General features: G+C 47.3%; 1 protein-coding gene across 1 annotated transcript in view; it reads right to left on the bottom strand.

Annotated features, from left to right (window-relative positions):
* Calx (sodium/calcium exchanger 3) overlaps nt 1-16,198 on the bottom strand; it is a 182,691-nt gene that overhangs the window by 82,822 nt on the left and 83,671 nt on the right. Inside the window, exon 4 of the mRNA XM_076527693.1 lies at nt 10,187-10,378. Within this exon, the coding sequence (XP_076383808.1) occupies nt 10,187-10,378 (192 nt within the window). The remainder of the gene's footprint in view (nt 1-10,186; nt 10,379-16,198) is intronic.

Below are 16,198 nucleotides of genomic sequence, written 5' to 3'. Positions count from 1 at the left end.
AACTTTCACTCGATGATTCATTTGTTTCAATCTGCAGACTCGTGCGGGGATAATGGCCGACCGCGAGATCGGCGGTGCTCGGGACGCTTCGGAACGCAACATTCGACTCCGCTGTTGGAGGAAGCGGTTCGAGTCTTGTAAACGTTTGCTGACGATTATCGACGATTGCCGGCGGCTATTGCAAGATCAAAGTGGATCCTTGCGAGAGGACGATTAAGAGATACAGAGTGATTTCTTCCGTTGAGAAAGAGGGGACGGAACTAGTAGCGTGAGTGTTGCAGATTAATCCTTGTAATAACCTAATGACTGATAACCTAAATAAGCTAAATAACCTGAATCACCTAAATAGCCTAAATAATCTAAATAATCTAAATAATCTAAATAACCTAAATAACTGAAATAACTGAAATAACCTAAATAATCTAAATAACCTAAATATAACCTAAATAATCTAAATAACATAAATAACATAAATAACCTAAATAACTTAAATAACCTAAATAACTTAAATAACCTTGATATAATCTAAATAACCTAAATAACCTTGACATAATCTAAATAACTGAAATAACCTAAATAATTTAAATAACCTAAATAACTTAATAACCTAATAACCTAATATTCAAACTGAACGATCACAGCACAGCTTTTTTTTAATACAAAGTAATTAACTGTGCGTGTGCGTGTGTGTGTGTGTGTATACATATGCATAGAAGTGGACAGAATAGAGTCAACTGATGCAAAACAATTATCGAGATCGGGAGAATATTTTACTTTCTGCCTCGGCTATGGCATTTAACGAACTATTTTATTTTACGTCGCACGAAACGTTCCGTTTGTGGAATTTTCGCTTTCGGTTCTCGTTTCGGTTCTCGACAACGAAACAAAGCCTCCTCCTGTCCTCTGCGTCGCAGCATGGATCACGGTTGATCCAGCCGCAGGGTAGGGCAGGGAAGGGGTGGGGGAAACGGACGTGTCGAGATCGAGATTGCCGGGAAAGTCGCCGACAGCTTCGACGCTGGCAAATCGGGAAAGGGTTGGTTGGCTCAGCGCTCGATTCTGTCCAATCTATCGAATCTATCGAATCTATCGAATCTATCGAATCCATCGAATCTACCGAATCTATCGAATTTCCAGACAGACGATGTTTATCTCGAAACGCGAGCGTGTCAAATACCGGTGTTGTATTTCACCAATTCCGTGCAGCGTATTCCACGCACAGCTCAGAATTCACACAGTTTCCCCTTTTTTTTCGAAGTCCCGAAATATTCTCCGATGCCTTTTTCACCATAAACCGACCCATACTTTCGATTCGATTCGACGATTGGAAATTCGCTGGCGACACGGAAGAAGCCAGCGCGTATTCAGATTATCTGCGCAATATCCGGAATTTTAACGAACTCGAATTAATTGAAACTGTTACGAAAGCTGTCTTGTTTTTCGGAGCGGGATACGCGTATACGATAACGCCGCGAATGGATCGTAAGACCGTGATATGCCTTGGAACCGATCAAATTTCAAAGTATAATGGCGAGCGGCGGACGGGAGTTTCGAGAATTTCATAAAATTGAATGGGAATCCGATTCGAGGAAACTCGGTCAGCCGTCGTTAAATTTGGTCGATCGGTATCGTCGAAACAGCCCCGCGCCGCCCAGAGCTCGCCTGCCTGTCTGCTTGCGAAATTTATTCAAGGCCCGCGTAAACAGGGTCGAGAGAGAGCGATCGCGGTCCTAAAACCGGAAATACAACTTCTCTCGACTTCGAGTCTTTTGATCGAGCAAGAGCTGGAGCTTGAAGCACTCGCTTCGAGAGCGCCGAGTGCCGGTGCTCGGGCTTTTGTCGAGCGGCGCACCGCCGCCTCGTGTCGGCTCGCGTCGGCTCGCGTCGCCTCGCGTTGTCTCGTGTTGTCTCGTGTTGTCTCGCGTCGCGTCGCATCGGTTCGCGTCGGCTCGCATCGTCCCGCGTCGCGTTGTCTCGCGTCGGCTCGCGTCGCCTCGCGTTGTCTCGTCTCGCGTCGCGTCGGAACAAGTTCGAATTGACTGGCTCTCGGCCGACGTCGGTGCCTCGATGTCCCCGAAGGCACGACCCCGGAAACGGAATTATCAACGCTGCTTTATCGCATTATTTTGCCGCGTGCCTGCGACCCGTCGAAACCGGCTTCGCCTCTCCCGCCGTCGTTCTGTCTCTCGGAAATTAGTTCGACCGAGTTTTAATCTGTTTAACGTCGCAGAGACGACGATGGGCCCCGTGTTTATCCGCGTTCGGCGAGTTTCTCTGTTCTGCTTTTTCGTTTGTTCGAAAGCGAACATTCTTTAATCCGAGCTTTATCGCGACGGGCTGAACTTTTGCGCGCTAGTTGATGTATACTTGCGCGCGCGCGGACCGCCTTCGTCGTTTAATCCCGCGATAACGAACTTTACCGTCGCGCGTCGGACGGAAACAATTTTTCATTCCGGAAACTGGCGACAGTTCAAGGTTTAAGCAATCGAATCTCGGAGACCGATTCGATCACGGATGTACGTTACACGTGTTTCTTTGTACTCGGCTGATACAATTTAGCGATTTATACGACTCGTTCTGCTCGCTCTTTCTTATTTTCTGTAAAATGAAAACGAATAATGAATCGCGATTAGGATCTGCTGTGTGTACGAGAGTACAGTCGTTGATAGCTACTCTACGCAACGAGCACGTGAAAACGATTGAAAAACAAACGCAAACTTTGCCGGTCGGAAAACGAAATTTCCTGCGTGCAAAGGCGGATGCTCCGGAGTAGGTTTTTTCTTTCTTTACGAATGAAATTCCGCCCCCCCCCCCCCGGTGTAATTTACAAAGGCGGTCTTCTCTGTCTGAAAATCCGCTAATGTGTAAAATTAGTTTACATTCTGTCGGGGCTCGAATAGAAATTTCAGCGAAGATTATTTGATCGCGAGACTACGAGTGGAACGAGTCGACTATGGTCGGACATCCGTCGACTTCATTCGACGAAGAATCGAGTTGAAGGGAGCGCGAGAGAGAATGAGAGAGCGAGAGAGAGTGGAAGAGAGAGAGAGAGAGAGAGAGAGAGAGAGAGAGCGCGAGAGAGAGAAAGAGAGAAAGTGGAAGAGAGAGATAGAGTGAGAGAATGAGAGAGAGATAGAGTGAGAGAATGAGAGAGAGCGGGAGAGCGAGAGAGAGAATGAGATAGAGAGCAAGAGAGAGCGAGAGAGAATAAGAGAGAGAGCGGGAGAGAGAATGAAAGACAGAGCAAAAGAGAGCGAGAGAGAGAATGAAAGAGAGAGCGAGAGAGAGCGAAAGAGAGAAAGAGCATCGCGCGTCTGTTCTCCAATTACGGGCGGCTAATCGAATTTGCTTAGCGCTGTAACGAGCTCCTCCGGAATTCTTTCATCGGCGAGGCGAGTTCCGGCAGCCGAGCGCTCCGCACCGCTCCGCTCTGTTCCGCTCCGCTCCGCGTCCCAAGGGGCCCCCGATATCATATGTATATGTGCGCGCGTGTATTCCTGAACGCGCGGTATCGCTCCTCCGTTTTCCCGGAGGATTGCCGCGCGCGCGCGCGCGCTCCTGCGACCGGCAAGGCAGCCGAGGTTTTAGTCAAGGATCAAATTTGAATTTGAATTTGAATTTATATTCAAATGAGGCCCGGACCCGCGCTTAAACGACGCCCCACGCCACGCCATCGTTCCGCTTTTATCTCGCAGTCGGTTCCCGTTTTACGGCCGAGTTACATTCGTGTTTACGAGTTGCCTCGGCCGTCGCCGAGGCAACTCGTCGTTCGTCGAGCGGTCGAAATTTTTCACGGCTTTCGAGCACCTTTGGCTTCCGCGGAGAGTTCGAAATTTTTTTTTTTTACCTAGGCTATCTAGATCAACTTTGAAATAAATCGGAGAAATCGTAACAGTTTCCTATATCGGTTTCCCAAATTTATTGAATTTTCCTGCGAGCGTCCTAATACTTTCCGAAGGGAGTGTACCTAGGCTAACTAGATCAATTTTGAAATAAATCGGAGAAATCGTAACAATTTTCTATATCGGTTCCCCAAATTTATTGAATTTTCCTGCGAGCGCCCTAATACTTTCCGAAGGGAGTGTACCTAGGCTAACTAGATCAATTTTGAAATAAATCGGAGAAATCATAACAGTTTCCTATATCGGTTCCCCAAATTTATTGAATTTTCCTGCGAGCGTCCTAATACTTTCCGAAGGGAGTGTACCCAGACTAACGGCTCGAATTCAAGTTCCGCAGGACCGTTGAAATTCCCCGGGAACTTATTCGGATGCATCGAAACGCATAGGAAATTCGAAGAACGCGAGGCATCCGGGATGGAATCTTTTTTGGTTGATGCCCCCGCGTGTCTTATACCGTTGTTCCATTTCGCGTCTCGACGCGCCGCGTCGCGTCGCGTTGCGTCGTCGGTTCGCGCGACGTCTGCATAGCAAATTCATAGCAATGCATGCGGCTGGCATGTAACAGCGGCTCGAGAAGTTACACGCGATTATGGAAATATGTACACGCCGCGCCGCATCCAGCGAATTTGTTGCGAATACATTAACGTATCCGAAGCGTAAAAGCATCGGCTACTCTCGCCGCCCGGTGCATCCGTATTTAATATTTCCGTGTGCGGCGGCGGTGGCGGCGGCGGTCGCTGCCGGCTGCACAAATTAACTCTGGTATTTTACAACGTTGCGAGCCGCGCGTCGGGAACGCAAACTCGTTTAGAGAACCCGTAACGAGTGGACTATTACATCGGAACTTGAAACTCGGAACTCGGTCAACGTGTCGAGCCCGGCCGCGATTCCGGTCGCTGATATTCGACCTCGGAACAATTTGCCCGAGATAGATCGCGGAAATCGCTTTAAAAAATCCTTCGGCGATTGCGACGACCACTCGTTTCTCCGTTTTTTTTTTCAATTTTTAGTTCGACCAAATAAGTTATTTTCATTTTGTGAAATTGTCATGCTCGAGTTAAAAAGCGGGATTAACTTTTTCCCAAATCGGGCTGGATTGCTAAACAATGCGTGCAAAATAATTATATGTAAATTGTTGTAATATTATATTAAAAATTGTTATAATATTATATTAATATTATAGTAAAATTGTTGTAATATTATATTAATATAATAGTAAAATTGTTATAATATTATAATAATATTATAGTAAAATTGTTATAATATTATATTAATATTATAGTAAAATTATTGTAATATTATATTAATATTATAATAAAATTGTTATAATATTATATTAATATTATAATAAAGTTGTTATAATATTATATTAATATTATAGTAAAATTGTTGCAATATTATATTAATATTATAATAAGAGAAGAATAATATTACAATAGAAAAGTTAAAAAGTGCGATTTTTTGCAAAAATTATATTACGCGTCGTGTATCAGACTAAACCGTCTGAAAATAATGAAAATCGCTCGATCCAATTTTAGAAAAATCATTTCCACGTGTGTACGTAACATTTGTGTCCGACTGTACGTGCTAGAAAAATTGCAGCTACTCCGGCAAAACGTACGTTCGATCCGATATGTCCTGGAGTTAACGAACGCGAGAAATAGTTACGCGGATAAAAGCAGCTTTCGCGAAACATTAAAAAAAGAAAAAAAAAGAAAACTGGATAAAACAGGATTAAACGTTCCCATTCGAGTTTTCAAAATAAAGTAAACAGCTTCCGCGCGCGCGTCGCGCCCATTGTAATTTTCTGCCGCTGAAATAACGACGCCTATGCGAAGGACAGTTTCGAAAGTTCGCGTCGCCCCCGTCGCCTCGTTTAAAATCTATTACAACTTTAAATTTCCATTGGAAATCTGTTGTTATTAAAAATTTGTCGCGATCAAGCCCCGGGTACCGCGAACGACCGAATTTAACGAAGCCGCTTCTCTCGCTCGTTCGATTATTAATTATACTATTATATCATATTATAATATTAACTTTATTATTATATTATAATATTATTATTAATTTAATTTATATACAGGTTTTCCCAAAAATGTCTCGCAATCCGAAAGCAGGGGATTCCTGAGGCGATTCGAAGCAACTTTTTCCTTAGCGAAAATGCGATCCGCGGCTTCGTTTACGAGTTATCAACGAAAAACAGTGCGCCAATCGGCGGTGAGATCGTTTGGCGCGTGATGGCCGGGTCAATAAGCGGAACCGGGCTCCGCGCGCTCGTTGGCTGGGCCGCCGCGCGCTAGCCGAGCTCGCCTCTCATTGGTCACTGTTTTTCGTTGACAAGTCGTAAACGAAGCCTCGGAGAAAATTTTTGCAAAGGAAAAAGTTGCTTCGAATCATCTCGGGAACCTCCCATTTCCAGATTGCGACACATTTTCGGGACAGCCTGTATATTTTTATTATTACTATTATTAAAACGCGAATAAAACGGAAGCAGATCGTCCGGCAAATTCTGAAAGCTTCGACGAGCGAAACGCGTCGCGGATCCGTTCGGCGAATCGATCGCGCGTACGGTTTCCGCTCGTCGACGACGCTTCGCCGGAGGATATCGATCGCGCGCCGCGACTCGAGAGCAAACTTTCCCTCGGCCGTGTTTCGTCCCCTGCTTCCCGAAGGAGCGAAGAAACCGCCTGTCTCGGCTCGTCGAGCCGAAAACTCGCGCGTATCGCGGGGTGGTTTGCCGGTGGAAAGCCGGCTACAGGAAGAGGACGGAGCCGATTTCGGATCACAATAGGCGGAGGGAAACGCGCGAGGATGCATGAACGAGCCGGCGAACAAAAGGCGCGGCTCGTCGCGCCGACGGAGCGACTCGGCGCCGAAACGGCCGTCCGCGACGATTTTCCCCAATTTTCTCGGAGTCGGCACGAATCCACGATCCCGGTCGATATTCTTTCCTTTTCTCTCCCGGGAACTCGCGTTTTCCAGCCGCCCTCCGCGGCTCCGCTTTCGACACTCGTTTTCGCGCTGTTCGGGAAAAACGAGAAGCTCGATTAGATTTTCTCGGCGAACGATCACGATTTATTCCTCGTTCTCGAAGCGATGCCGAGAAAGATAGCTTCATCTTTTTACAAACGAATCGAATCGATCGGTTCTAGAAGGATCTTTGGTCTCGTCGCAAAGGCGTCGCAACGAAGTCGAAGAATTATTGGGAATTTTGGCGTTCGATCATTTGCACTCGAACGTCGCCGTTTCAGTTGCTATTGTTTTCGAAATTTTTGTAAAATAATTTTCGAATTTTCTTCATTATTAATTTCGTTATCCGCGCGAAAAGCTTGCTCGAACACGTGTCGTTTGTTCGAGCGTTTCCGTTGAAAGAGGATCCAACGAATCATTTATTAATTAATAGAATCATAAGATAAGAAACCGGCGCGGCGTTTCGACGGTGGCAAATTTATCGTTCCGTATCGTACAAGATATTTCCAGAATTTTATCTGTATGTTGTTCAGGAAATTTTGTGTCGAGTAGTGTCCCTGTCGCGTCGAGCCGGGACGCGGGAGTTCGCGAGTTATGGTCGCGGACGCGAAATTAGCAGAGAGAATTCGCTGAGTCGGTCGGTCGGTCGAGTTTTCCGGCGTGCAGATGCGACTCGAAGATCTCTCGTTCGGTCGCTCGAGCATAAATTCGGCCGTGAATGGGGCCTGATTAAAGCGAGACACTCGTGGGAAACCACTGACCTAGTCGCGTTCCGCCGGAGAACCGAGCAAACGGAAACGCGCCCGTTGGAAAACAATTAGAAACGGAAAAAGTCGGGCTTTGTGCGGGCCTCCCGTCTGTTTCCATCGGTCTTCCGCGTTTCCTCTTCCGCGAATTGTACCGGCCGTGCGGGATAATCTCTATTTGAACGCATCGCGCGGCTCTCGAGAGAGATTCCGCCTTCTCTCTCTCTCCCTCTCTCTCTCTCACTCTCTCTCTCTCGCTCTCTTTTGCTCTCTCTCTCGCTCTCTCTTGCTCTCTCTCATTCTCTCTCGCTCTCTCTCATTCTCTCTCGCTCTCTTTTGCACTCTCTCTCTCTCGCTCTCCCCATCTCTCTCGCTCTCCTGCTCTCTCGCGCTCTCTCTCGCACTCTTTTAATCTCTCTCTCATTTTCTCTCGCTCTCTCTCATTCTCTCTCTCGCTCTCCTGCTCTCTTTTGCTCTCTCTCTCTCTCACACTCTCACTCTCTCTCTCTCTCTCTCGTTCTCTTTTGCTCTCTCTCTCATTCTCTCTCTCTCGCTCTCTCTTGCAAATAATAATAATAATAATAATAATAATAATAATAATAATAATAATAATAATAATAAAGGATCCGAAGAAGCGTCCAACAGGGAACGAAACGGGTCGAACACGTTCGGAATCCACGAAATAGGACGCGAAGGAGCAAAAAAAGTCCGGCTGAACTTTCGAACGTGCGGGAAGAAAAACAGGAAACGCCGAGATAAAAGTGCTCGACTTCGAATGCCGTATAACGTGCGCGCGCGCGCGCGAGCGAGCGAGCGATAATTCTTCCCGCTCGACCGACGAAATTGCCTCGCGAATCAACGGAAAAAGACGACGAGGAAGGTAAGAAAGGATATTCGCGAAGGGATTAGACGACCCCGGACCAGTTTCGAGAGGCAAGAAAGCGAGAGATGCCACGGGGCGCGCCGCGCCGGCATCGAGGAAACTATCGCCCCTGCACGATCCTCTCCCGCATGTGGCGCGGTATTTCTTGCGGCCCGCGATACCATCTTGTCCCGAGAAAAGATTTAGCGATCGCTTTAATTGGCGAACCGGTTCGCGAAAAACTCGTGCGCCACCGTCGCAATTTTAGGGAACGTTTCTCGGTGGCCGAGGCAGTTCCGTTCGGAAAGTAATTCACGAAATGTTAAAAGGTTATGACAAGGTTATATTTAACAATTTTTTTTGACAATTTTTATTTCATAGTTATTATATCGGTCTCGAGAATATACGTCTACTGGAAATCGTTGAATAAATTTATTTCTTCGGACTCGTAGTGTTCGGATTTAATTTTTCATATAGAACTGACAGTCGATTTCAAAAGTTTCCTCCCTTATTTCGAAGGGGGATCGCGAGCCTGAAATTTGCCGGAGTAGAAAGTTGCAAACGTAAGGGCTCTCTTCGGAGGCGAGTGCGTGAGAGGATTGCAAAGTGGCTGTTTAAGCAACCAGCTCGAGAGGCGCGAAGGAGCCTAAACGAGGCGAGGCGAGGTAAGGCGAGGTAAAAGACGAGGTGAGGCGTGGTAAAAGACGAGGCGCGAGGTACGGTAATGTCTCTCTAAATGACGCTCGGATTGTCCACGAAAATGGACAGTTTGGGAAGAGGAGATACGATTACTCGAGTCTTGCGGCTGGTTTTTATAGTTGTTGACAATTCGTGACTATTAAAATGAACCGCAAGGATCGAATTAATCGTACCTCCCCTTCCGAAATTGTTCATTTTCGTGGACAATCCGAGCGTCGATTAGAGAGACATTACCGTATAATCTGAGCGTCAATTGGGGAGAATTTATTATAGCGTGCTTACAAACAACGGACAATTTGGGAAGAGAAGACACGATTATTCGAGCCTCGCGCCTCGTTTTTATAATTGTCGACAATCGGAAGCTATAAAAACGAGCAGTTTTAATCCTCGCGAGAAACTTATTGGATTCGCGAGAAATATCGAAGTTCTGCCGCGGAGTTAAAGGACTTGTGAAAAGAAATCGTACGACCTTCCAAAGACTTGGGAGACCTGCGAACAAAATTTCATCCCCCGCAACAAATTGTCGAGATAATTATTGCTATTAAAATAGTCGAACCTGGACCGTTGTTTTAGAGTCTGCGACAAACGTTACGAGAGCGTCGAATAAAAAATAGTACGGCTCGGGAAAAGAATTGGGAAGCTTGGGAAAACGTTCTACGGACTAGGTGATAAATTATGGAGCCGTAGGAAAAATTGCGACAACCGGGAAAGTATTCCGGTGCCAAATATTCGGACAAATACGAGCGAATTAAGAAAACGGGTACTACGGCAATGTCTCTCTAATCGACGCTCGGATTGCCCACGAAAATGGACAATTTTGGATGAGGAGATGCGATTATTCAATCCTTGCGATTCACTTTTATAGTCAACAACTATAAAAACGAGTTGCAAGATTCGAATAATCGCATCTCCTCTTCCCAAACTGTCCATTTTAGTGGACGATCTGAGCGTCAGTAAGGGAGACATTACTGTATACAGATAAAAACGGCGAGAAATAGTCTACTCACCGAGCAGTATAGAAGCGTTCGCCCTCTGGACCAGCTTGTCAACGGTGTTCTTGAACTCCTTCGATTCTTTGATCCTGATCTGTGCCCGGGACACCTCGCCCAGCTTCGGTTTACCGAGGAGCGCCATCTTCTCTTCGGCGGTTCTCTCTTCCGGCTGCTTCATTTCCGCCGCGACTGCGATCCCTGCCTCGGCTAACAACAAACGGCAAAACCTTACTGACCAATCGATGAATCGCTGTTCTTACTCGCTACCGCGTCGGTGTATGGTCCGAGAAAAAATTATTAGCATCGGCGCACAGTGGGCTGGATCGAAAAATTCAGTGGACATTCTGTTGTAACTTTTGAACCATCGAAGATATTGCAATGAAATTTTCACAAAATATGTTTAACAAATAGTTATTTTCAACTATAGATAATTAATTTCTTTTGCACTTGTTAAACAATAATTTTTAATTAATTTTCATTTTCGGTACGCGGATCGGCGGTCTGCGCGATCGATAGTTGCTCGATTAACCTTCGGATGGCGGGTCCATTTGGACCCGCAATTACGAACGTTCCATCTAAATTCTAATTTTACGGCAGCCGCAAAATTATCCGCGTGTAATTATCAACTGCTAATATCGAAACTGATAAAGGGATTACATTTTATCTCGACGAAGAAGTTTCAACCTTTCGCGATCGAAGCTGTTTTAACTCGAAATCCAAAAGATGCTTTCCGGATCAACGGTTATTTCCATTTTATACGATGCAATTTATTCGACGCAATTTATGCATACGAAATTCAGCTTATTGGCAACTGCATTTTAATTGCGGTATTTACAAATATTGCAGTACTCGTTTGTATTTTGAAATGTAAATGAATCTGATACTGTTACAGTTACTTTAAAAAATAGTACGACAATTTTCAGCGACGCCGCTCGCCACCCATTTTATATACAGGGTGTCCCAAAAATGTCTCGCGATCCGAAAGTGGCGGGTTCCTCGGGTCATTCGAAGCAACTTTTTCCTTTGCAAAAATTTTCTCCGATGCACCGTTAACGAGTTATCAACGAAAAAGCAGTGACCAACGAGAGGCGAGCTCGGCTGGCGCGAGGCGACCGAGCCAATGAGCGGAACCGGACTTCGCGCGCTGGTTGGCCGGGCCGCCTCGCGTCGGCCGTACTCGATTCTTATTGGCGCACAGTTTTTCGTTGATAACTCGTTAACGGTGCCTCGGAGAAAATTTTTGTAAAGGAAGAAGTTGCTTCGAATGATCCGAGGAACCCGCCATTTCCGGATTGAGAGACATTTTTGGGACAACGTGTATTTCCGCGCGAATCGAGCGGAAAAGTTGAATGATCGACGAGGTTGGCGAGAACGTTTCCCGTCCTCCACCTTTTGGCCGCGTGGCAAGAGCGACGACGGATCGATCGATGTCGCGATCCCTCTAATAGGACGCGGCATCGATCCCGTTCACGCGTTATACCCGCGGCAGTAACGCGCCGGCGAACGTTTATGCTAATCCCGTGCGCCGCGTCCGACCATACACCGACCATTACCACTGCGCCGGGCATTTCCTTCGCAGAAGTGGCTTTGCACGTGCGCGCATGCAGTAGATACAGACGCTTGGACGCACACAGGAGAATCGTAGGCTAGCTGCGGAGCAATTTTGCCGATGAGACCGGAGTATGAGCGCCGGTGCCTACCGGGCTCTTTTCCCTGCAACATCGTTACAACTGCTACTTGCCGGGATTTACTAGCCAATGCTGCGTTCAATTACCTAACGGCATTCACGCGCTTCAACTTTCGCCCGGTGTTTCTATTTCATTCGCTCCCGCTTTCGTCTCGTTTCCTAATTAATTTACGCCTCCCCTCCGCTCCTCGCGTTTTTCATCGTCGCGACGCGACGCGGCGCTGCGCTCCTTCTCTGCGATCATTTCCGACCGTGTCGCTCATTTTTAGCAGAATCAGGATTCCCGCAAAGTCAATTGAATTGATCGAAGCGAAAATAGAAAACTGAAATTTTTAACAATATTTTAACAGTGACATTTGCTTTGTGTCCGACGAGTGTACTCGTCATCGCTCGGAATTGTTGTACAGGATGTCCGAAAAGTTACTCGAGATTGGGAAACAGGGGTTCCCGAGGTCGTTTCGAGCAACTTTTACCTTTACAAAAATTTTCTACGAGGCGCCGTTTGCGAGTTATTAACGAAAAACGATGCACCAATGAGAGGCGAGCTCGCTGAGAGGCGGCTGGCGCGCGGCGACCAAGCCAACGAGCGGAACTGGGCTCCATGCGCTCATTGGCTCGGCCGCCGCGCGCCAACCGCCACTCAGCGAGCTCGCTTCTCATTGGTCAGCGTTTTTCGTTAATAACTCGTTAACGGTGCCTCGGAGAATATTTTTGTAAAGGAAAAAGTTGCTTCAAATCACCCGAGGAACCCGCCACTGTCGGATTGCGAGACATTACATATGTATGTAGGATGGATTAGGCTGGATTTAAATAGGCTATCTCGTCCGCGACGAGCCCCGGCACCCTAAATCGAGCACCTGGGCATCGCGACTCGCGGACCTCGGTTTCGCTGAACAGGTTGGAATATTTCATGCGTTCTCTGATATCGTCGGCGCGATATCGGAGGTCGTGTCCTTGGCAGAGTAAATATAAACGTCCATTCGAGAAGAATCAAGAGCCGTCCTCCCGTTTAATCCAAGGTCGGATGCTTTTAGCGTCGCGCGGAGAACGGTCGGCTCGTTAAAAATACGAAACTCGTCGTCTGCAATCTGAATCTCGAATGTGTCGTACTCGCGTCTCTTCGAACTTTCCGCACGTTTTATTTTCACACGGGACAGAAAAAAAGTCGCCGACCGAGTGCTGCGAAATCGTCTATCTCCGCGCCTTGAAATCTTGACCTTGTAAGAACCAGCAAACGAACCAAAATTGCAGATTTTTTTTAAAGAGGATAAGAAGATTAGACAAATCTGAACGAGGGAGAAGATTCGGAAAGCGAAGGTTATATCGTTCAATTCTCGTCGACGAACAGACCGATTACACTACCAAATGAATAGAACTATGCGGGACGTTTACGAGACTATATGTAGGGTCCCGAGAGACCCGGCTGCCGCCCTGTGAACAAGGGTCAGCCGTAGGAAAAGCGGCGGAGAATTGAATTTCTCTGGCGGAAAGAACGATGCGAGTGACGGGAAATCGATGAGCCGGCTCTCTCGAACGTCGGTGGAATGGCAGCGCGTGCGGTTAACTACCATGTTGCGTTAGCCGACGCGACCAGACGAGGCGGAACGAGACGAGATGAGACGAGATGAGACGAGGCGACGCGAAACGATGCGACGCGATGCGAGGCGAGGCGATACGGGACGACGCGAGCCGATGCGACGCGAGGCGATGCGAGACGAGGCGATGCGAGACGAGGCGATGCTACGCGAAGCGATCCGACGCGAGGCGAGTCGAAGCTAGTCGCGGCGAGACGAGGCAAGGCGAAACAAAACAAAAGAAGACGAGACGAAACAAGACATTGAAACGAAACGAAACGAGACAACGGGGCGAGACGAGACGACGGGAAAAGAGCAGTGAAAGGTCCCGTCGAAATCGTAAGATCCGATGATCGATGCGAACAAGACTGCCGGCCAGGAGCGGAGCGTAGCGGCGAGGAGAGGAGAGGAGAGGGACGAAGGATAGGTCAGAGGGACCGCACGGCTCGGCTCGGCTCGGCTCGAGTGAGTCACGGTTCGAGGAGTTGTATCGGCAGAAACATAACATCGCGCGAATTATCCCCGGGAAAGCAGGCTCTCGCATACTTCCTATCGATTTTCCCATAAACCGCTTACACGAGGAGCAAAACATCCTCTCTTCCCTGATTCTCATCCTCTTCCTCTGACCAACCGAGAATTATCGAGACCTGGCTGCCGCACGCCGTACCGCGCGCCAAATCGTTCCCGTCGATTATTTCACGATAAATCGCGGCCAGATTAATGTTTCCGAAAGTTTATAGTTAAGCGCTATATGTATGTACTTTATAAGTGGATCGCGGTCGCTGAATTTCATTGCGAGAAACAAGAGCTAAGTGGCGAGTCTCATCTTCAATTATTTTCGTAAGTTTACGCGGGCGCTATTAACGATTCGGAGTTATTGTTCGGTGGACAGACATTTCCATCGACAGCTTCTCCTCTGGTTTGCCGACGGGACCAGACGAGGCGAAACGAGACGAGATGAGGCGTGATGAGGCGAGACGAGGCGAGATGAGGCGAGGCAATGCGACGCGGGGCGAGGCGATGCGAGGCGAAGCGATACGACGCGAGCTGATGCGACGCGACACGAAGCGATTCGACGCGAGCCGATGCGAGCCGAGGCGACACGAGGCGATCCGACGCGAGCCGATGTGACGCGACGCGAGACGATGCGAGCCGACACGACGCGAGGCGATGCGACGCAACGCTAAACTACTTGCCAAAATTTACCAAGAATAGATTTCGATAAGAACAGGTTAGAACGCGAAACAAGTTGCAGTTATACATGAAATTGTTCCATTAAAGCTTCATTAAAGCAATACGATATTATTTTGTTATTACCGATTGGTTTAAGTTGTTATTTCCAATTGTTTGCAACTAAAGGATATCCCGAAATTCACGCAAGATTTAAATATTGCGCCATTTTGTGCGGTGAAGTGTTGCCAACGAAAAAAAAGCTGACAGTTCAGGGTTATTAAAAATTGTCGAGGTTATATTTTGAAAATAATGAGAGTCAATCCCGTTTCGGTGATCAGAATTGACTGTTCAGATTATGCGATTAACGTCGTGGGATTTTTTTTCTTTGCGGTTTCTTGACGTCTAAGGTTAACGCCAGCGAGCCCACGACCAGCCACGCCTCGAGGAAGGAAATTGAGCGCCGTATCAACGAAATTCAGCCACGTTTATGTAAAACGGTCGTGGAAAATTTCAACAAAAGAGGTCATTTGCCCGATATGCTATTCCGTACAAAACCTTGTACCGTATACTTTATGAATCGATAAAAAAATTTACAATTTTTAATCATAAACCCGTGTTCTCTATTAACATTACTTCTTGCATGAATTTCGGGACACCCGTTAGCTCGTCGAACGATCGTCACGAGCGACGGGACGCGAGCTTGTGCAAATGACATTTGTCAAAACGAATTCACAACGTGTTCATTTTCGATACGAGCACGTGAAAATCGCAAGCTAAATATATAACAGTTTGTAACGGGTTGATCTAATTAAAATCTATTTATAAGAATTTTCGATGGAGCGTCCGGCTCGGCGAGAGGCTCTGTCATGTTCGCTTTTAGAGCACGGTGACGAAATTTTGTGCAAAAATAGCTGTGCATCGGTGCTACAATGAAGGTTGCAGAACGTTGCAGAACGTTGCAGAAGGCTCGACCAGAACGCAAAGCTTCGAAACTCTACATGTACTCTCAAAAATGTCTCGCAGTCCGAAAGCGGCGGGTTCCTCGGGTCATTCGAAGCAACTTTTTCCTTTACAAAAATGTTCTCCGAGGCACCGTTAACGAGTTATCAACGAAAAAGCAGTGACCAACGAGAGGCGAGCTCGGCTGGCGCGAGGCGACCGAGCCAATGAGCGGAACCGGGCTTCGCACGCCGGTTGGCCAGGCCGCCTCGTGTCAGCCGTACTCGATTCTTATTGGTCACTGTTTGTTCGTTAATAACTCGTTAATGATGCCTCGGAGAACATTTTCGTAAAGGAAGAAGTTGCTTCGAATGATCCGAGGAACCCGCCGTTTCCGGATTGCGAGACATTTTTGGGAGCACCCTGTATACGTATGCAGCAAGCGCGTGGCCCCTCGTAAAGAAATTACAATTTCTCTCTCTAGCGGAAAACACGTCACCGCGAAGCTGAGAAATTGATTTCCGAATTGGTTCCTTAACGCTGCGACTGCCTTGTCACGCACGCGTGGCTTCGAGACGGGACACTGCTCTCTCGCTGGCAATATCGAGAGGACCCGGCGGCGCAGCCATTTTGACAGAAACGCGAGAAACAGTC

The sequence above is a fragment of the Megalopta genalis genome, unplaced genomic scaffold, assembly GCF_051020955.1.
Source record: "Megalopta genalis isolate 19385.01 unplaced genomic scaffold, iyMegGena1_principal scaffold0037, whole genome shotgun sequence".
Lineage (NCBI taxonomy): Eukaryota > Metazoa > Arthropoda > Insecta > Hymenoptera > Halictidae > Megalopta > Megalopta genalis.
Note: the sequence above shows the minus strand (reverse complement) of the source record. Positions and strands in the feature narration are given on the sequence as shown.